This window comes from Triturus cristatus, chromosome 8, assembly GCF_964204655.1.
Source record: "Triturus cristatus chromosome 8, aTriCri1.1, whole genome shotgun sequence".
NCBI lineage: Eukaryota > Metazoa > Chordata > Amphibia > Caudata > Salamandridae > Triturus > Triturus cristatus.
Genome location: NC_140591.1, coordinates 874,397,152 through 874,416,649, shown reverse-complemented (window position 1 = coordinate 874,416,649; position 19,498 = coordinate 874,397,152). Strand labels below are relative to the sequence as shown.

Below are 19,498 nucleotides of genomic sequence, written 5' to 3'. Positions count from 1 at the left end.
AGCCAATGGGAAGAAGGTGCGGGCGGGGCTTAAAGCACACTTCTGAAAGCTGCTCGATTACAAGAAGCCTCGCAGAGCGAGCAACGCATGCGTGCTGCAACTCAGGTCTGCAAGACCTAAAAAGGAAGGTTTGGGCAGGTCAAAGGGTTACTAGGTTAACAAGGCAGCTTAAAACTGCACACACAGGTTCTGCAATCACATACCTGAGACTTATGCGAAAAGAAGCTTAGTCGATTTTGAAATGTAACACTACCAGTAAAGGCCGTAATGAAATGTCTGAATTAAATAATCTATAAACAATTAATTGTTTGCTGTTCCTATTTTTGAAGGACACTACAAATCCCAGAATCCCTAGGGCTGGTCTCAGGCATCGATTAACATGGCTCACTCACCACTTCCCTCAGCAGCAGATCGCCATTTTGCAGGCTCAGCCAAAGCAGGAGAGAAGGAAAACTAACATCCTGGCTCACTGGTTCTTAAGTAATCAGAAATATGTTTATTTCACTTCCCTGTCATGCAACGTTAGTAGCGTTTCCAGAAAGTCCTTTTATAAACTTTGCAGCTTTATCAAAAATCATATCGAGCTCAGCCTGTCGACGCGCAAAGTAATCTTTCAGAATGAAGGACAAAAAGCTAAATATCAAGCTCAGCCTGCCAATGCGCTGAGAATCCTTTCTGAATTAAAGATGCCAGCATTAGTCTTAACCAGCTACAATGTGTCCCGCGGTCGAATCTTAATATACCGAACACGCGCTAAAAAATGAAAAAAGCAACAAGAAAGGTTATAAAGTATTCTCTGTCTCTCGCAGTCGCGTATTAATGGATCAAACGAAGTCTACAATTTGGATTTAAGAAAAGTTTGGTATAATTTAGATGGCAACAATGTAGTAACCGTCCCTGCTCCGTGCCGTAGAGCCCAAAAAAGGGAACAGTCGCTTTGGATTTTTAAAGGCCTGTCTAAAGCAGAGTGCTGCAACATGCTAAATGGATATGACATTACAGCCCTTCTTCGTTCTTTTCCAACAGTGTTTACTCTTGGGTCTGACTCCCTGACCAAGAATTGAAGTACAGACATCAGTTAGGATTGAAAATCTGCTATTATTCAGGTACATTTCTTCACAAAACGAAGTGGCTATTTCCTAGCAGAAAATGGGTGCCATTTGAAATACAGGCTTACTTAGTTTGCCTTTTTTAAAATTATTTTTACAGCTTCATATCCAAATAAATAGGGACGCTGGTGAAAGAGACTTTTCCTTTTCCATCTTATTAGAGTCCTTAAGGTATGACACAATTTTGCCAATGAAGGGTGCTGTTCCTAGATTAGGATACTCTCTTCTTTCTCGTTGCACATATATGTAAATATGAAAACAATAATTTTTTCTTTTTCTTTAACTTTAGAAATCACCCATCCCTGGTCCTGAGGTGAACCTATAATAACTGTGGTTCGTAACGCGTAGACTATTTTTATTATATATTTCATGTCCAACCAACACTAATACGGAGGATGACTAAGGACTTCCTATGAAAAGCAATTGGGTCTTTCTTTTTCTATATTGGATGTCAATGGCGCCCTAAATTGACACCAAGAGCATTAGGAAAAGCTGCTCTGGCTTTGAAGTTTGGACTGGTTGAATATTGATATGTTCCATCTTGATCTGTGTTCTCATGTTTATTAATGGGATTTAATTTGCAGTGACAAATTTTTTTTGTATAGGTTTGCAAGTCTTTAGGTATCACTCTCTGTCTTAAAACATTGAGTTATGCATGTCAGCATGTTAATATAATATATTAATTGATTTACAGATTCAGTCGAATGAGCCTGTGAAAAAAGTAAAAAAAAAAAAAAGAAAGACAACCACCTACTTTTTCGATATATAATAAAAAAAATTTAACTCTCTAAATGCGGCATTTTCAGAAATGTAATTTACAATCTGACTTTACTATGAGTTTGGATTTTGAATTTCCAGAATCACCAAAAATGAACCAGTTATCGCCTCCCATTTGGAAATTACACTTATAAAATATAATAAGGCAATTCCAATATAATCGTATGGGAGTGACAGGCCTTGCAGTAGTGAAAAATAAATTTCAGGGCTTTTCACTACCAGAACAAATAACATCTGAAAGTACGTCCATCCATTTAAATACACTGCACCCTGCCCAGCGGCTGTCCAGGGCCTACCTTAGGGGCAACTTGTATGTATTAAAAAGGAAGGTTTGGGCCTGGCAAAGGGTTGCCAGGTTAACAAGGCAGGTTAAAACTGCACACACAGGCTCTGCAATGGCAGGCCTGAGACATGTTTAAAGGACTACTTAAGTGTGTTGCACAATCAGTGTTGCAGGCCCAAAGGTAGCATTTAATGTATAGGCCCTGGATACATGTAGTGCACTTTACTAGGGACATATAATTAAACTAAATATGCCAACTGGGTACAAGTCATTGTTACCATGTTCTAGTAGAGAGCACAAGCACTTTTGCACTGTTTAGAAGTGGTAAAGTGCACAGTCATAGGGCCAGCTAAACATGGGGTCGGAAGGCAAAGAGTTAGGGGGATACCCACGTCAAGGATGCTAGGGGCCGTATTACAGAGAGTGCCCTGGGGGTGCAACAGGTGTTTGTGCCCGCCTTGTGTGCCGCTTTTGCAGTCCCTTCTGTAAGGAGATAGCGCTGGTACACATGAAGTGCCAGTACTAGCTTCAGGGGGAATTCCCTAATTTGCATTGGGGCGTGCCCATGAAAGTGAGGGAATCTTTTTGCCTCTGCACCCGTGCCGTATTACAGGCAAGGGAGCAGAGGCAAAGACGCTTTCAGGGTCCACACTCACAGGGGAAGGTGGTGCACTGTGAGTGCGCACCCTGAGAGCAGCCCCCTGGTGGAGGGAAAGGGGGTCCCATGGACTCCCAGACACCCCCTTGCAGGTGGGTGCAGTCACTGACTGCACCCGCCTGCAAGGGGATCTCTAATCCCCCTTCAAAGTGGAGGCGGGTTGCCGCCTGCACTGGGAAAACACGGAGCAGCTATAAAGCAGTGGCTCCATTTTTTCACCGCGAGTTCGTGGCTGCCCTGGGGGCAGTGCATTCCTCATAATAGGGCACATTTTCATTGTTTGCCCCGGGCGCACCTTTTAAAAAAGATGCCCGGCGCAAACAATGAAAATGCCCCAGGTCTAACACTGTTAATAAACCTTTATGATTTTGTCATCATTGTGGGGACAAATGTGCTTCCCTGTAACCCACTGAACTTGATTTGTTGATGTCACGCCTCAGACAGGGACTAAGGGTTTCTTCTGCTCAATTGCAGCTTGAATATTTGCAAATTTTAGGCACTTCGTTCATGAGAATGAGAATCTTAAGAGGGTGTGCTAATACCATGGAGTTTTCTTCTGTTTGCTTTTGGAAATATAATTATTTGACAGTCACAATACTTGATCTTTTTTCTGAATCGTGCTGATCAATGGAGATAAATGTTGTGGTTGCTGGGACTTAATGATAACGTAACGGTTTATTGTTGGAATTACAAGAAGTACGCGAAAGTATTCATTAAGCACATTTTGAGGGAACAAGGTTTTCTCATCTCTATCTATTGTGCATTGTTTCCATGTTGGTGTCAGAAAGTGCCCACATCTGGAAAGCGATTGCTGCGAGGGGGCGCAGTGGGTTGCTTTCAAGGGGGAGAATGATATTGACAGGATGAGGGTGGAATCGTCTGCAGTAGAGTTTCTATGAGAAGATCGAACTTTGATGAGCTTTTAAAACAACTGTGAATATTGTGACAGCACAAGTGGTTTATTTTTACCCTCAGCGCTGGACTGAGCAGCTTCTTCAAGGCATGAACCAATTTTATATTTGAATCTGAAAGCCAAAGAAGCTTTGTTTTGATTCTCAATTGTCCAGTGTGGATAAAGCTTGTGAACAGATTTGAGAGATTTTTGTATTATTTTATATATGGATGAGGTACGAGCATGTCCAGCATAACAAATGTTGGAAATATTTAGCATTGTACAGATTATAACTCTGATAAATTAAAAATTCGCATTGGTTATGAAGAAAGGGGTGAGATTTAAAGCTAGTTTTGGATAATAGTTTGAAGACTGGGCTATCTGGTTGTATTTTTAAGGCTCGACAGTGAACATAAAATGCAAACTACCCAAGGTGGGATTAAGAGAATGTGTTTTGTAACTTTTGAGAATGAGTCTGTTTTATTGATTACCTCTTTAATAGCTTTGAGGTAGCTATATGATAGATATTTGTATTTTAAATGTTCTTTTTTATATCCATTATGCACTTTGTTTTTATGGAACTGTAAGCTTTTGTGATTTTAAATGACTAAAATCGAATAAAGCTATATTTGATTGATTGATTGAGGTAGCTGTCGATGGAATCTGCATGAAAGAATGCTCAGTGTTGAGTGTCACTTTCCTACTCCATGCTAATCACAAGTTCATTGCCATGAACACAGCTAATGCATTTCAGGTTGAGAGGTTTGACAAGGTCAGTTAAGTGGCATAGATAAGTGCTGAAGAGGAGAAACTACAGAAAGGATCACAGTGGACCTGTTTAACCATGGTGTGGATTTCGGTTAGGACAGGCAAGGATGTTCTCATCCCTTGGGTAATTTAAAAACACCGTGTGATTGAATGTATTGAATGCTGCCACCAAATTCAGTAGTGGTACAAGTGCTGGGGAGCTGTGATGCAATTTCCACAGATGCTGCTCTGATACCAAGTGTGTACTCACTGCAATATACAGGCTAAAAATCTAAATGTGAGTTGTCTAGCAGGTGAGGCTTTTCAGTCAGATTTGAAGCTGCCAACTGGATAATCCATGTTTTTGCCTGATTGAGGGAAGTTTGAAATAGTTATGAAGTAAAGAGGTTTTCAGGGATAAGAGAGGGCATCATCAGTAGTGGAGTGGCCATCAATCGATCACTCCTTAGAATAATGCACTTTCTAGAAAGGTTTTGCTGATGATGGATTACGTTCAATTATTTCTGCTAGTTGATGGAAAACAAATGCTGGGCAAGATCGAATAGCATATAAGGGAAGACTGAAGATGTAGCAGTCTCTATTCTTTCAGCTCCAGAGACCTGTCTCAAAGTGAAAAACGAGGGATCTTGGATGCTGTGGTGGGGAGAAAGTTTAATAGAATATCACCCGTAGGAGGTAAATGAGGCTGATGGAACCATTTTGTTCCATTTTTTGAGGAGGGGGGGGGGGGGACACATTATCGCTCTTAATATTACATGCATTATTAGTACTATGAAACTCAGACTCAAACTCAAAGTTACACATTTTATCAACATTTCAAATTATTAAGTGCTTTAGGAGCTTAATTGTATTTATCGATAGACCCCATTTAGTAGCAGTCGATGAGCTCAGATTCTAAATCCTTGAAAACGTTTCTTCTTTAGCGGCCAGAGATCCAGATGATCACTCATACCAAGAGATTCCATGCACTCCAAGAATGTTAACATCGAAATCTACTGAAGCTGCGCTCAAGGAAACAAAACACATCAAGTGAACCCACACCATGGTCAGCCCAATGCCACACCTATAAAATAGTTTCGCAGTGTGCCAGGGGAACCTTCACAGGCATCTTTAGGGTACGCCGTTTCAAAGAAAACTGTAGCAAAACTTCATATTTCAAATTTTTAAAATGTATGTAGCCTCACTTGCACATTCTATTTCCTTTCAAAAGCCTTTCAAATCGGTTTTTGGTCATATCTTTATGACCGATAAGCTAATTGGAAGGAACAGGGTGTAAAGTCAAAGGATATACAAATCTCACAATCACGGGTCAGCGACCGGAGATCTTCACAAATCTTGCAGTCTCATACATCAATGGATCCGCCTTTTTAGACAGCCCTTACAGAATCATAGATGCACAGCTTACACTGGCCTTACATGTCCAGGCTTCACTCAGCAGGTTTATCAATAAATGTGAGGAAATAATTTTACACTAGTCAAAAAATAGTATCTGCAGCAGTAAATTCTGTCAAGTGTCAAGGAACCAGGTTCAACATAAGCCTCCCGACTTCACCACGAATTATCACTGAAATGTCAATTTAAAATTTCCCAAATGAAACTAATTTGTTCCCACTTATCAGCTTGCCAGTGTCTTAGAATACAAGTAGGGTTTCATTCTTTGAAAAACCTGTAATTGATAACAAAATATGGACATTTTCAAACACCATACATGGTTAGGAACCAAGCATCAACTTATTATCAGGAACACAAGCATCAAATTTTCATTTTCATCTGGTACCAGAGATGTTCATCATATGGCAAAATGCCCTTTGGCATGATGCAGGACATAGTCAGAATGTCGTAGGAAAGCCCATAATATGGCAAAAATAGGTCTCTATTGCACTAGGACTAACCACGGTGTTGATAAGAACGCCCACGATTTGTCAGAAATTGGCCATTATTGTGCTAGCATTAGCCACAATGTTCTCATGAATACACATAAAATGTCAAGTTTGGGCCACTTTTGTTACTGAAATAGGCAACGGTGTGTTAGAATTGTCACAGCATGTCAGGTGGAGCCATTGTTGTTTCAGGCCTAGCCAAATCATTCACAAGAATGCCTACAACATCTCAATAATTTGCCACCATTATGACCTGGATTGCCAAAATGTTTCCAGAATGCCCTCAATATGTCAGGCATCCCCTAACATGCAAGGGATAGCCGAAATGTTGCCCCCAATATGTCAAGGATACCTCGCTCTTGTGACAGAGATAGCCAAAATGTTGATCACAATGACCAGATGGAGAGCAGGGACTACAATTGTTCTGTGGATAGCCAAAATGTTGTCAAGAATGCTCGAAACATTCGCAGTACTGGCCGTTCTAGATATTGTCAGCATCTCTTGTATGGTCACAATTATGTCATGACTAGCGAAAGTGTTTTCAAGAATGTCTCCAGCATGTTAAGGATAGGCAACTATTGTGTCACAGATAGTCAAAATGTTATTGAGAATGCCTCCAACATGTCGAAGAAAAGGCCACTATTGTCCCAGGCATAGCTACAATTTCATTTAGACTGCCCCCATATTTTGAGGCTATATCAGTCTAAATATTCAAGAATACCAGATGAGCCGCCATCTTGCCGCCCCATCATGAGACATTCACTCATGCAGAGGAAATTAATCACTTGTGTTACAAACGTTTTCTCATACAGATACACACATTTACACATGAGCACACATGCACAATACACATACACATGCTCACAGACATTCACATTCCAAAACCTTGGCTCCTTCTCCTACTCTCTGCTAAACTACAACGATGATCATGGCTAGTAGGTATGCAACAATTCACTCAGTCTTGGGTCACATGGTACTCTGGTACCTGGGGTTTGCAAGAGAGGGAGCCAATACTTGTGGCATCAGGCAGCCCAATGATACTCGGCCATCATTCTGTTTGGGAGATCAGCCCCTGTTTGCATCAAAAAGATGGATTTTTGCCAGGAATATGTCTGAAATCTCTCGTACATTGTTACAAAAGCCTCATAGCATTAAGAAACATGGAAATAACAAGAGAGACGTATTTCTGACCTTGTAGAATGTCTGAATTATTTATACATTAATGAAAAAGAAACATTTTTGGGGCAGAATAAAGTTGTGCATTTACGTTATGTCAGTTAATCCCATTTTTCAATGGTGCAAAAATAATCTTTTTGGTGAGAAAATCTCTACCAAGATTAAAAAGATGTAAAATGTTTTTGTTAGACAGTTTACTGCTTTGCATGTTTCCTCTTTTGCAAGAAGACCGCTGAGGCGGTTTGCAACTCTCTGAAGTCAAACTCAGAGAAAGGAAAACTTCTTAAAGATTGGGTGAGAGTCACCCACCAGTGACATGCTAGTTTACATTTTTTTTTAAAGCCTTGTTTGGCCTTCTGCCCCTTCAGAACCTGCTTGGAGAAAAAATAAAGAATATGTTTCCACTTTGCTCCAAGAGAAGAAACCAGTGCCTGTGGGGCAAAACTGGAAACGTTTGCTCCTTCTTCGAACTTTAATGATTGTGTCTTAAATTCTATACATACTTCAAGGAAGACAGAAGCAACGAGACCGATAACAATATAAATAAAACCCTGCCATCGTTTTAATGGTCCTGCGTTTAAAAGATTGAAAAATAGTAATATACTTAAATTCAACGTATTTTTCAGTATTTTACACTGCCCAGATGGAAAACAAAGAATATTAAAGAAAGTGGTTCGAATTTGCTTCATATTTCTAGGACAATGAAAGTCTGGATGACCAATTAATAAACTTGTTTTGAAAATAATACTTAACGATTACCAAGTCACGTGAGGGAGATACATGCAGCGTTTCCTCTTTCACAGAGTAGTAAGAGACACACGCTTGATCCAAACCAGTCCCTGAAACTATCAAATTGTTTCCGAATGGTTTTAAGCTGAAAGTGCCCCAACAAGCCCAACGTCAATATATCTACTCACTCAATTACTCACAAAGTGGCATATATTAATGTATAGAGTGGCTAAAGGCAATGTCCTTACAGGGAAGGGAATGTCAGGAAGAGAACTAGTGTTATAATAGTCATACGCGTGCGTGAGTGGATAATGATTTCTGAAACAACAACAACAACAATACCATTTGTAAAGCGCGCTACATACCCGTGAAGGTCTCAAGGCGCTGGGGGGGGGGGGGGGGGGGGGGGGATGGGAGGCTACTGATCGAATAGCCAGGTCTTGAGGAGTCCTCTGAAAGCTGGTAGGTCTCGGGTCTGTCGTAGGATGGTGGGGAGAGTGTTCTAGGTTTTGGCGGCGAGGTAGGAGAAGGATCTGCCGCCAGCGGTGGTTTTCCGGGTGCGGGGGACTGTGGCGAGGGCTTGGTTGGCGGAGCGGAGGTTGCGGGTGGGGATGTGGAAGTTGAGTCGGTGGTTGAGGTAATCTGGTCCGGTGTTGTGGAGGGCTTTGTGAGTGTGGATGAGGAGTTTGAAGGTGATCCTCTTGTTGACGGGGAGCCAGTGCAGGTCTTTCAGGTGGCGGGTGATGTGGCTGCGTCTGGGGACATCCAGGATCAGGCGTGCTGCGGCGTTCTGGATTCGTTGCAGCTTTTTCTGGAGCTTGATGGTGGTTCCTGCGTAGAGGGCGTTTCCGTAGTCCAGTCTGCTGGTAACGAGGGCGTGGGTGACGGTCTTTCTGGTGTCTATGGGGATCCATTTGAAAAAGTTATCAAATGCTTACCCAGCTTTGATTCGGGCTGAAAAACATGATTTCATTGCTTAGGTGACATGTGTCAGTTATGTATTTCTGTTGCAAAACGTTTGAGCCCTTAGGGAATTTTTGAAGGAACGAATGAGGACGTCAGTGCAGCTGTAATCGAAAATGTAATGATGCCTCATTCCTCACAGATGCACCAGAAATGCCATTTATATTGAAGGACCATCGCCTGTCGAAATGTGGAATGACATGGATCTTCCTAAAAAGCTTTAAGCTAATTATTAAAGTTAAAATTGCCTATCAAAATCTGGGCCACTGGAATTATGTGGCAGGGGAGGGCCAAATTATGCGGTGGGGTAGAATTAATCATGTAGCAACAATAGGCAAATTATGCGGCGTAATGCAGCAGGTTTTGTTATAGTATTACTTCATTATTTTGTCATTTTTACATATGTTAATACTATCTCGGAAAAGGTTTCACCTGCTTTGCACCACTGTAACCTCCAAATACAGCAATAAGCAAAAAAAGGTGACTGTCAACCTTAGCCAAGGGCCTTTCACTGCATGGCAACTCTCTGTGTTTTTAGTAAACTTTAGATCCGTTTGAGATAGAAACATTTGTTTTTGTTAAAATCTGCGGATTATTGCAGCAGGTGATAAATTATTTGCAAATCTATAATAATTTGGAAAATGCGGCAGCTGCAAAATTGCATAATTCCAGTGGCCCTGATGATAATATATTTTTTTGCTGAACTGAAGGAAACCTCATTACCTGGTGTTGCATCTGGGTGCTCACTTGTAATAAACTTTTCAGTTTTGGGGATTTCTTGGGACATTTGATGTGGTTCTGTTCACAAAAAAAACAATGATAACATACCGGTACTGTAAATGACATGCAATATACATGCGAAAATGAAAGCATTATAGAGAGATGATGATGAATTTATAATGTGTTAATGATGGTCCGGATCGACAATAGAGCAGAGGAAGAAGGAGCCATAAAATGTACTTGAATAAAGTTGGTGTTAACTACCCAGAAGTGCCACACTAAAACTATACACACATAACAGTAGACACAATTAAAGTCCTGGTTACGACTACCACAATACAACTGCCAAGATTGCTTGGGATAATCTCCACTACTCTCCCTCTCCTATCTTCCTTGAGCTATTCTTGACATAAATAAGGCATTTGTCATTCATCTCGCTCTTCTTTTTCCCCTCTATCGCCCTAAGGCTTTTCCTATTATTGAAGGGCCAATATGGAGGGCATTGTTCCACATCACCTCTGGATCATACCAAACACCCACACCCCCTTCAGCACACAACCAAGGACGAGAACAATGACAGGTATAATTAAGGGCAGAAAGAGAAATGGAGATTGCCACCTCAACAGAACTAAGCATTTCTTCTGCCTCTCTCTTCTTCATACCATTACTGGCATAACTGAGGACATACCCATGCAAAAAAGGCTGAAGAATGGAGAAGGAACGCATAAAGAGGAAATAAAGCACCATACAGGAATTCAAATACTACACCAGTGCAGAGTTCCCTACTTTTGAAGCTCATCCCAAGTACAAATAATGGGATCAAACCCCTGCAAAAAAAAATCAAACTCTCCCACAACAAAGTATGAACTGCCTGTCTAGAAGGCCGTAATGCTTGATGTAAGTAGAGGAGTAAGACCTAACACACAAAGTGGAACCCTCTTGACCGAAGAATACAAGGCAGCAATCCCCTTGTCGAGTGACCCTGAACAAAGGAAGGAAGGAGGAGCACCACTGTCATCAGATCATCCTGAGAAATTAGAGCCATAACCAAATCATGAAGAATAGCCATGGAAGGCCTAACAGCCCATAGATGAGCCCCAAACATGACAAAAATGAAGCCACTGTACTCTGCAGTGAGGTCCAAAGGAGCACTGGCATGCAAACATCTATATCCTGCATGGAGAAATCAGGCTCCCCCTAAGGAACCCCAGGAAGGATAACCTACTGTTCCAGATGGAAATGTGACAAAACCTTAGGCAAAATGGAAGGACCAGACACAGCACAACAATCCAGGAGGACCTGCAAAAATAACAAGAGAATGAACACGACAACCCAGGTTTCCGAGACATAGCAAGGACATGACACCACTCAAAAATACCACTTTGTAGGACTGTAGGCCCAAAAGAATGTCTTGTAACAGAATGAAAAGGGGATGATGCCAGAACCACAATAGTAGTGTTAAATCCAAAGGAGGAGCCAAATCTTTTGTCTAAGGAAAGAGCACTAAAAAAAACCTTTAAGCAGGCAGTACTGTCGAGGCTCAATGTCATCAAACCCCTCAGGGCTTACAAAAGGCTAGCATATGACAACACCGAACTTTCAGAGTGGCCACTGCAAGCTCTAGATGGAAAATGCCCAACAAAAATTCCACAATCCCAAGAGGAGGGCAGGAAAGAGATTGCAGAGCAAGAGAAGTACAGCAAGACTAGAACGTCACCCCAGGTGTGTCATAGGCTTGTCCGAAGAAAAGTCGGTGTGAGAACGGCACTGGCTCTGTCACCTGTGTAGAAAGACTCCCACACTGAAGACCTAACCGCTCAGTCTTAAGTCTGCCAACCTATGGTACATATGCCACATGAGAGCAGTGGTAGATCTATTGGAAATACTAAAAAGGAGGACTTATAGTTAAGTCAAGCAAAAAAGGGAAATCTCACTCTCCGCACCAACAGTAGCTCCACTCACACCCTGTAAATCTTGCAGAACAGCCAAAAGCTGGAAGCATTGATGGGAAGTAAGTATTAAAATGAATCAAGTTACAGTTATTCTGATGGATGCAGATAATGCTTGTTTTGCAAAGGTAGAAAACATATACGTATGAGGGAAGTCTTAGATTCTTTACCCAGTTTTGAATCTGGCTGCTCAGTGGAGGTAATTGTTTTCCTTTTGGATGTTTGTTGGGTCATTTGATGTTTTTCTGTTGAACAAACAGTTAATACATTAAAGTATTTTTTAAATAAAAGTCGTAGGCAATGTCTGAATTGAAGCTGGCATGAACCCAGAGATGCTGGGATGATGGCCCCTTTTATCAAATTATAGCATGAAGAATTAGATTTAAAGATGAATGAAGAAGAGAGTTTGATGTCTACTGGATTAATAAAAAATGTCTGTTCCAAAGATTATTGATAAGCAAATTCTGGTAGCATTCAAGAAACTCAATATAAAAATATATGCATTCATAAAATACTGATGTATTCAGAATGAGAACCTACTGCTTTACTAATGATGATAAATGATCTATCTTCTGAAACAATTACCATCTTTTTTACCTTGAGTTGACACTCTATGGCCATCTGAGCTAAAAGGTATGTATTTTGGGGGTTCTGCAGTTATTGCAATTTTTCCAGTTGAAAGGAAAAATCGAGAGAACCGAAATTTGCTTCGGGATATACTCTTTAACGAGTGCCAATTTACTAAAAAAAAGAGTGAATGTACAAAGAAGTGGATTTGATTTGTGGATCCTTTATGGGTTTGCATTTAAGTTGCTTGAAATGTTCTAATAGACTACGTGTAGAGAGAGGGGTAAATTAAACAGCAATTAGCATAATTTCAACATGCTTAATACCATAAAGAGCATGATCAAGCACAAATTATCTAGCAGAACTAATGAATACTGATTTATGTCCAGAAATTACACATTAATTCAGTAGCTGAAGTGTAGTTATGTCCACTGCCCAGTATGGGTCTTACAGGATACCGCTCGGTCTGATCATGACTGGCTCAGTGCTCATGCACCCAATTTTCCCATGTGCAGGAAAACTGACCCCGATTTTAACCGCTGATAATTCCAGATCAAATAAAGCTTAGACTGCAATAGCAACCAATCTTCATACCCTGCTCCACACTGACTTTTTCTCTGGCCAAGGGGAAGCATTCTTTGTACCTTCCTGCCAAAACTAAGCTTTCCCTTCCTTCTCATGCTTTCCCTACCCCCTCCTTTCACCCACCACTCCACAGTAGCCCAGACACACTTTTACCATCGGCTTGGAACAGGAGGTAAATGTGTGGGTCAAACCCCTCGGAAAAGGGAATCTGATGCAGAATACCGCATGATATAACCACCTTTGTACTGTTATTCCTCATTCTGAGTGGTTTAATTCTTCATTAGCAAAATACTGGTGGGGTGCTATCACATGGTAACAGTAATTACGTGTGCAGAGTTTGAACCCCACCACATGGTAATAGTAATTACAAGTGTAGAGTTTGCACCACACCAGTACTGTGAAACCAGTAAGCAAAACCAATTTGAAACAGATTTTCAAGACACTGAACGACGTTTCTCTGAAGAGGTAAACATAGCGGGGCATATTTACAATCCTCTAATGCCACCGGAGCCTCACTTTATCTGATGTTGCTGTGTTACTGCTGTTCCACTGCAACACCCATTGCTTTTTGACGATGTCCCACATTCACAAGGTATGGGGCAGCACAAAAAATAGGACCAGGAAGCACCTGGTCTTAAACCGGTGATTCAAGGAGAAATGTTTCATTTCTCCTTGTATTATGCTCTTTCCATGTGTGCTACATTCCGCAGCACACAAAGAAACAGCAAATCGCCTCTTATAATTGTTTATGTGCATAGAAACAATCACCCCTGCAGTGCAGGCACCCATGCAACATGGCACAAGGGTGCCTGTGCTAGCGCTAGGCAGCTTCTATATCGCCAGCGCTAGGGAAAATGCAGGGCTGCGTCGTATTTTTTTAAATACGGTGCATCCCTGCCTTAAAACATTTTCGGAGTGCTGTCTTAACAATTTTGGGTTAACACCATGCTCCGAAATTATTTTGTAACTCATGTAGTGATTTCTTTCTAATAAAACCCTTTTGTTTAATTGGTTTTATAAAATGATTTATCTACTAAAAATAATATTTCCTTTTTACCCTTTGTTGCCTGTGAGAGCTCTGTTGATGTTAGAGTTATATCTTTGCCAGGTTCTCTTGTCTGCAAGTGTGTTTCTGTTGGAAGAAAATAGAAAATGAGTAGCAGCATGCTGAGAGGTATAGTTACTAGAAATTTTCAAAGAAGCAAAAAAAAGGGCTGATACAAAATACATCATTCTAAGTTGCCCATAATCTTTAATTGTTCCAGTAAACAGCTACCAGAAGCCGAAACCCCAAGAGAAAATCTGGGCAAGCATCTGGAATACGATGAGTTAAATCCCATTTCCCCAATTAATCTTCATTCCAAAGTGGACTCTCATTGTCCAGCTTATAATTGGCTGGTTTTATCCAGGGGCAGACTGGGTACAGCCACTAGCCCAGGCAGATTGCTGTCCGACCCGGCCCAGGAGCTGGAGGGAGGGGGGGGGGCAGACAGGGTGCTAGTAAGAAGCATCTCTCCTGCTTTTGTTACAGGGACGACTGCTACATACCCAGCCCCCAGTGACAAAACCGGCCTCCACAGCTAAAAAACCTGCCTCCACCCCTCTGGCCCACCGAGGAAACGCCCAGTGCCTGCTGCGGCCAGTCAGGCCCTGGTTTCATCAAACCCCCTCAGGAACTGTTCGGTCTGGTAATGGTGTCTACAGGAGCCAGAATTACTGTTCCTCTTAACAGGCCACTCATAATGTTGGCCAGAGAACACAGATTATTCCTTAGCTTCCAAAGTGTTTTACATTGAAGGCATATAAAAATAAAAACTGCAATCTTGGAGAAGAATAGAGAAATTAAATGACATCAAACAATGCCTGCATTTTTAATATCACCAGGAATTATATTAAATAAAGAAAACCTGCCAAAGCATATGAAAGACGAATGCTTCCAGCAGTGATGGTCACATGCACATTCCCTGCCCAATGTAGCAATAGACACCTAGTTACCCTGTGACTCTAGTAGCACAGCTGTGATCTATGTTATGGCTTATTGAGTTCTGTGGTTATTACAAATATTTTTTGTGGAAGAAAGCAGTCAATGAGCAAGAGTTTGCTATGTATGTTGGAGCAACAGGATTTTTTGTGTAAGTAGAATGGCTTCGGGTATCATTTGACAGTTCCTGATGATCAAATTCTTGTTAACATCTCGGGCAGCTTTCCAGTCTATCTAGTGTTCCACTCACACAGTGTGCACCTCTTCGACTTCCCTTTGTCTCAGGTCAAGTCATTCCTCCAACTACTGAAGTCACTCTACTCACTTTTCTTCCACCCCCACTGAGCTCTACAATACCCTAGAGTTCTTGCAAACCCCAGGTCTGCTGAACTCCCTTTCGCCTCGAATTCCTCCGTCCAGTCAGTTTCGGCTCACATCTCATTCTATTCCCCTTTCTCCTGAAACACGGGATGTTCTCTGCTTGGTCACTGTCTCTGGGCCTATACTCCTAACTCCAGCCTGACCCCTCTCCTCTGCCACTTCTACCAGATTCGTTTCCTGCCTCCTGCACTCATGTCTGTTCTACCTCTTGCTCTCTCTGCCTGTTCTCTCTCTTTCCACTTGCACCTGGCAGCTTTTTCAAACTTCACCCTACTCAGGAAACTTGATGTCTGCATAACAGATGGGTATTTCCTTCCTTAAATATCCCTCACATGTACAGGAATAGGCAAGGTGGTGTGCTAAGCGGCTACATCAATAACTTAGTAGAAATTAAATTGAATTTTTACTACTCATTAGATTAGTAAATGTTATTTCATTTAAGTATCCCATAGTACAAAATATGATCCACTGGAAAAAACGTATACGTTTTCATGGGTTGCTAAGGACGGGGAATGTGTGGCTTTGTGCTAATAAAGGCAATATTACCATGCAAGTTCATTAAATAGTACATGATATAAATGCTAGAGAGTAAGCTGTAATACACAGTGATGATGAAGATAGAAGGTGTCAATAATGTTCCAGATGTAAAAAGAATCAACAAGTATTATCAGCACACAAAGAATGAAATAAAACAGAAAGTATTTTATTGGCTCAACTTGGCATTGTGTATCCAAAAGGAACAGTCACTTCATGGCGAAGACAAATATACACATCTTCGCCTAGAAGAAAGTGCACAATATGGAAGCATTACTGAGAAGTAAAATGCATGAAGAAGAATGAATAAAGGCCTGGGGCAGCATTACAGAAAGTGCCCTGAGGGTGCAATAGGCATGTGGTGCCCGCATTCTGCGCACCTAGGAAACTTTGGTATAACAGAAGGCGCCACAGATGCTTATGCAGTCTCTTCTCTAATACAGATTGCACAAACGCACATATAGTGCCAGTGCAAACTCAAGGGGATGTTACCGCATTTGCATGGTAGATTGGCCCAAGCAATATTGAAAGGCATTGTCTCTGTGCCTGAACCTCACTATAGATGCAGGTGCAGAGGCAAAAGAGGTGTCAGGAAGATCACTGACTGAGTGCCACGAAGTGGTCGTTGTTCCCCCACGGGCAACACTTAAAAGGGGGAAAAATTGATCCAATGTACCCACCATACAATGCTGCCCCTTTTAAATGCAGGACAACTTGTCGGTGAAAGGCGGACCGCCTGCTTTAAACGGTCACTTTGCCTTCCACTAATGCTCTACCACAGGGCAGGAACAAGATTGTAATTGCACTGGGAGCAGAACATTAACCAGAATAGGGAGCGTTGACCTGGCATGCACCCAGTTCACCCAGTTAAAGGCATTCTACGCGGCCCACCATATGGGCCATGATGGCAGTGAAAAGTGATCCTTTGAAATGAAGAACATGTATTGGCTGAAGAAATTCTCTGATGCTTTACCCAGTTTTGAGTCCAGCTGCTCAGTGGAGGTAACAGGCTTCTTTGCTGGAGTTTCTTCTACCACTTGATGCATTACTGTCGGCAAAACAATTAACAAATTAAAATGTTCAGTAAGCAAGAGGGTGAGGCAATGCCAGAAAAAAAGCTGGAAACATAGCCAGGAAGGTTGGATGATGATCCTTTATGATACTGCAGCAAGGGCAGCTTGATGTAAAGAAGTATGGAGAAGATGGTTGATGTATGGAGGATCTCCAACCAAGCAAGTGTTTGTAGCAACACGCACATTTCGGTTGCAGCCAATTAGCTCGAAGAAAAAGATTGTACATATGGAAAATAATGGTATTTTTAAAATAGAACAAGTTCTTATGAGAGGTTAATAAATTATGTGACAAAAGAAATACAAATGCTTTTTTACCCTCTGTTGACCCTCGCAGGTCAGCCGAGATAAAGGTTGTGGTCAGTTGGGGCTCAACGGTGATTGCACGTGTTTCTGTTCAAAGAAAACAGTAGCTGATCAAGAGTCTACTGGGACATGTATGTGTCAGATATCATGAGAACGCCACACAACTGGGCTTGGAAAGCAGTTTCTTTGTCCCTTTCCCACCTCACAAATTAATGTGTATAGGAATCAGACTACCATCCATTATTATTGCAAACCGCAGTCTTCATTCAAGCATTTGAATATATACTGCAATCCTCATGCAACCCTTGTGATGCACTAATGTTACTTTTTCTTACACTCTGCTGTAATGCACTTGAATATACCTTGGAGTAACGCATGCTATCAAGAATAAAATAAATAAATAAATAAATGAATAAGAATGAAAAAGATTGGGAAGCATATAGACTTCTCAGGAAAGAAATAGCATGTGCTTTTTTTTTTTTTTAGCAAGTAATACATTTTGCTGGTACTCATTAAGCTAAATATGGCCATATCTGCATGGATGAAGTATCTGTTCCAATGTGACCCTATTGTTTCATTGCGCGAAATTACTTATGAGCAGAAATAAATATTTTCAGTTTATCCTGTCTCAACTCTGGCTGCTCTGTTGAGATAAAAGTTATGGCTTCACAGGGTTCTGTGGTGGCCCGTGAAAGTGTGTCTGTTGAATATACAGTAAAATAACTGAACTGCGAGCTGTGTTTCATAGAAATTCTAAGAAACCCATACAGATATTGCTGATACAAAGCCCAATTTTCTCATCCTAACGATAGTTAAAAACATACAAAAATAAAAAGATTAGCACCACTAGTGGAGAGAAGAGAAGAAATAGAATATTGGAAACTTTATCCAAATCTGTGTAATTTCGCTAGGAACATGCAGCAGTGATATTTATGCCCTCCTTAGTTCTGTAATAGACGTTCAGATGCATCAGTTGAATTAAATTAGAGTTATATTCATGGCATTGAGCCACTTTGTCGAGATAAATGCAGATTTTCTTATTCGAAAAGATAAAAGGAATTAAACTGATTGTCGATGAGACCCATGAAAGCCTCCTGAATTCATTTGGAAACTTAACAACTTGAAAAACAGCTGAAAGACTGTTGCTTTAATCAGCAAGACTGGTAAAGACAATTATTGTAACTTATTCATTTAAGGTATTTAGTTAAGATATTTATAGAGCACTCAATATTCCTCATGTCAACCATACTCCATAAATGGCAAATGCCATTAGAGCAGAAAAGGCCATCTCTTTAGCATCCTTCAAAGGTCCGAAGTCAAGTCTAAAGTAAGAGGGTGGGAATTCCAGTGAGAAGCTGCCAGGAATATTAAAAGAGCGGCCAGCCATTCTGGATCTCTTTAATTTACCAAGGCCTGTTTAGCGAGAGAAGAGCATGTGCTGGTTTGTAGAAAGTGACTTTGTCATGCAAGATCGTTGGACTGCTCTAATAAAGCGCCCAATGCACATGGCACAGTAGCTTAAAGATCACTCTATTATGCACTAGGAAACAGTGAAGAGAATTTAGATAAACAGAAGCTGAACGACTGCTGGGGCTATTGGAGATCAATCTTACTGCTGTATTTTGAATCAATTGGATTCACTGAAATAGGCTGCGGAGAATACATATGAGCCTAAAACAGCTCCCACACTAGCATTTATCTGGTCATGCATGGAGAGAGAGTCATCAATTAAAAAAAACATATTCTTAGCAACCCTTTTAGGCCTTGAAGCAGGGCCTATCAAGATTGGCCACTAGGGATCATTCTAGACCCTGCAAACCCCACCAAAGAGCAGAATTTCGTTTTTATCTGGATTGAGTTTCAGCGTGCTGCATCCACCTTGTCATTTCCGAAAGGTAGCATGCTAAATTTTCCGTTCTCAATATGCCTGCTATCGATGGAAATAATAAGCTTGTATCGATTAACTTTACTAATGCCTGCCAAGAGCGACACGACATTGAACAAAGTGGGGCTCAGGAATAATCCCTGAGGGAACCCCACAATATGACACTCGTGGGCTAGATTTAAAAGGGGGCAGCTGTACTGGTTGAGCTTTATTGTTAAAAAACAAGCCAATCCAAATGCAAAGTAGTAGAATGTAGGCTGATTTCATGCAGTCTGTGTAGCAATA

At 41.2% G+C, this 19,498-nt stretch overlaps 1 protein-coding gene across 1 annotated transcript in view; it reads right to left on the bottom strand.

The window, feature by feature from the left end:
• Positions 1-19,498, bottom strand: part of ABI3BP (ABI family member 3 binding protein) — a 1,978,933-nt gene that overhangs the window by 571,669 nt on the left and 1,387,766 nt on the right. The window contains exons 75-79 of the mRNA XM_085622401.1: positions 17,341-17,415; positions 16,926-17,000; positions 14,114-14,188; positions 12,075-12,149; positions 9,959-10,033 (exon numbers count right to left, since the gene is read on the bottom strand). Coding sequence (XP_085478527.1) covers positions 9,959-10,033; positions 12,075-12,149; positions 14,114-14,188; positions 16,926-17,000; positions 17,341-17,415 — 375 coding nt within the window. The remainder of the gene's footprint in view (positions 1-9,958; positions 10,034-12,074; positions 12,150-14,113; positions 14,189-16,925; positions 17,001-17,340; positions 17,416-19,498) is intronic.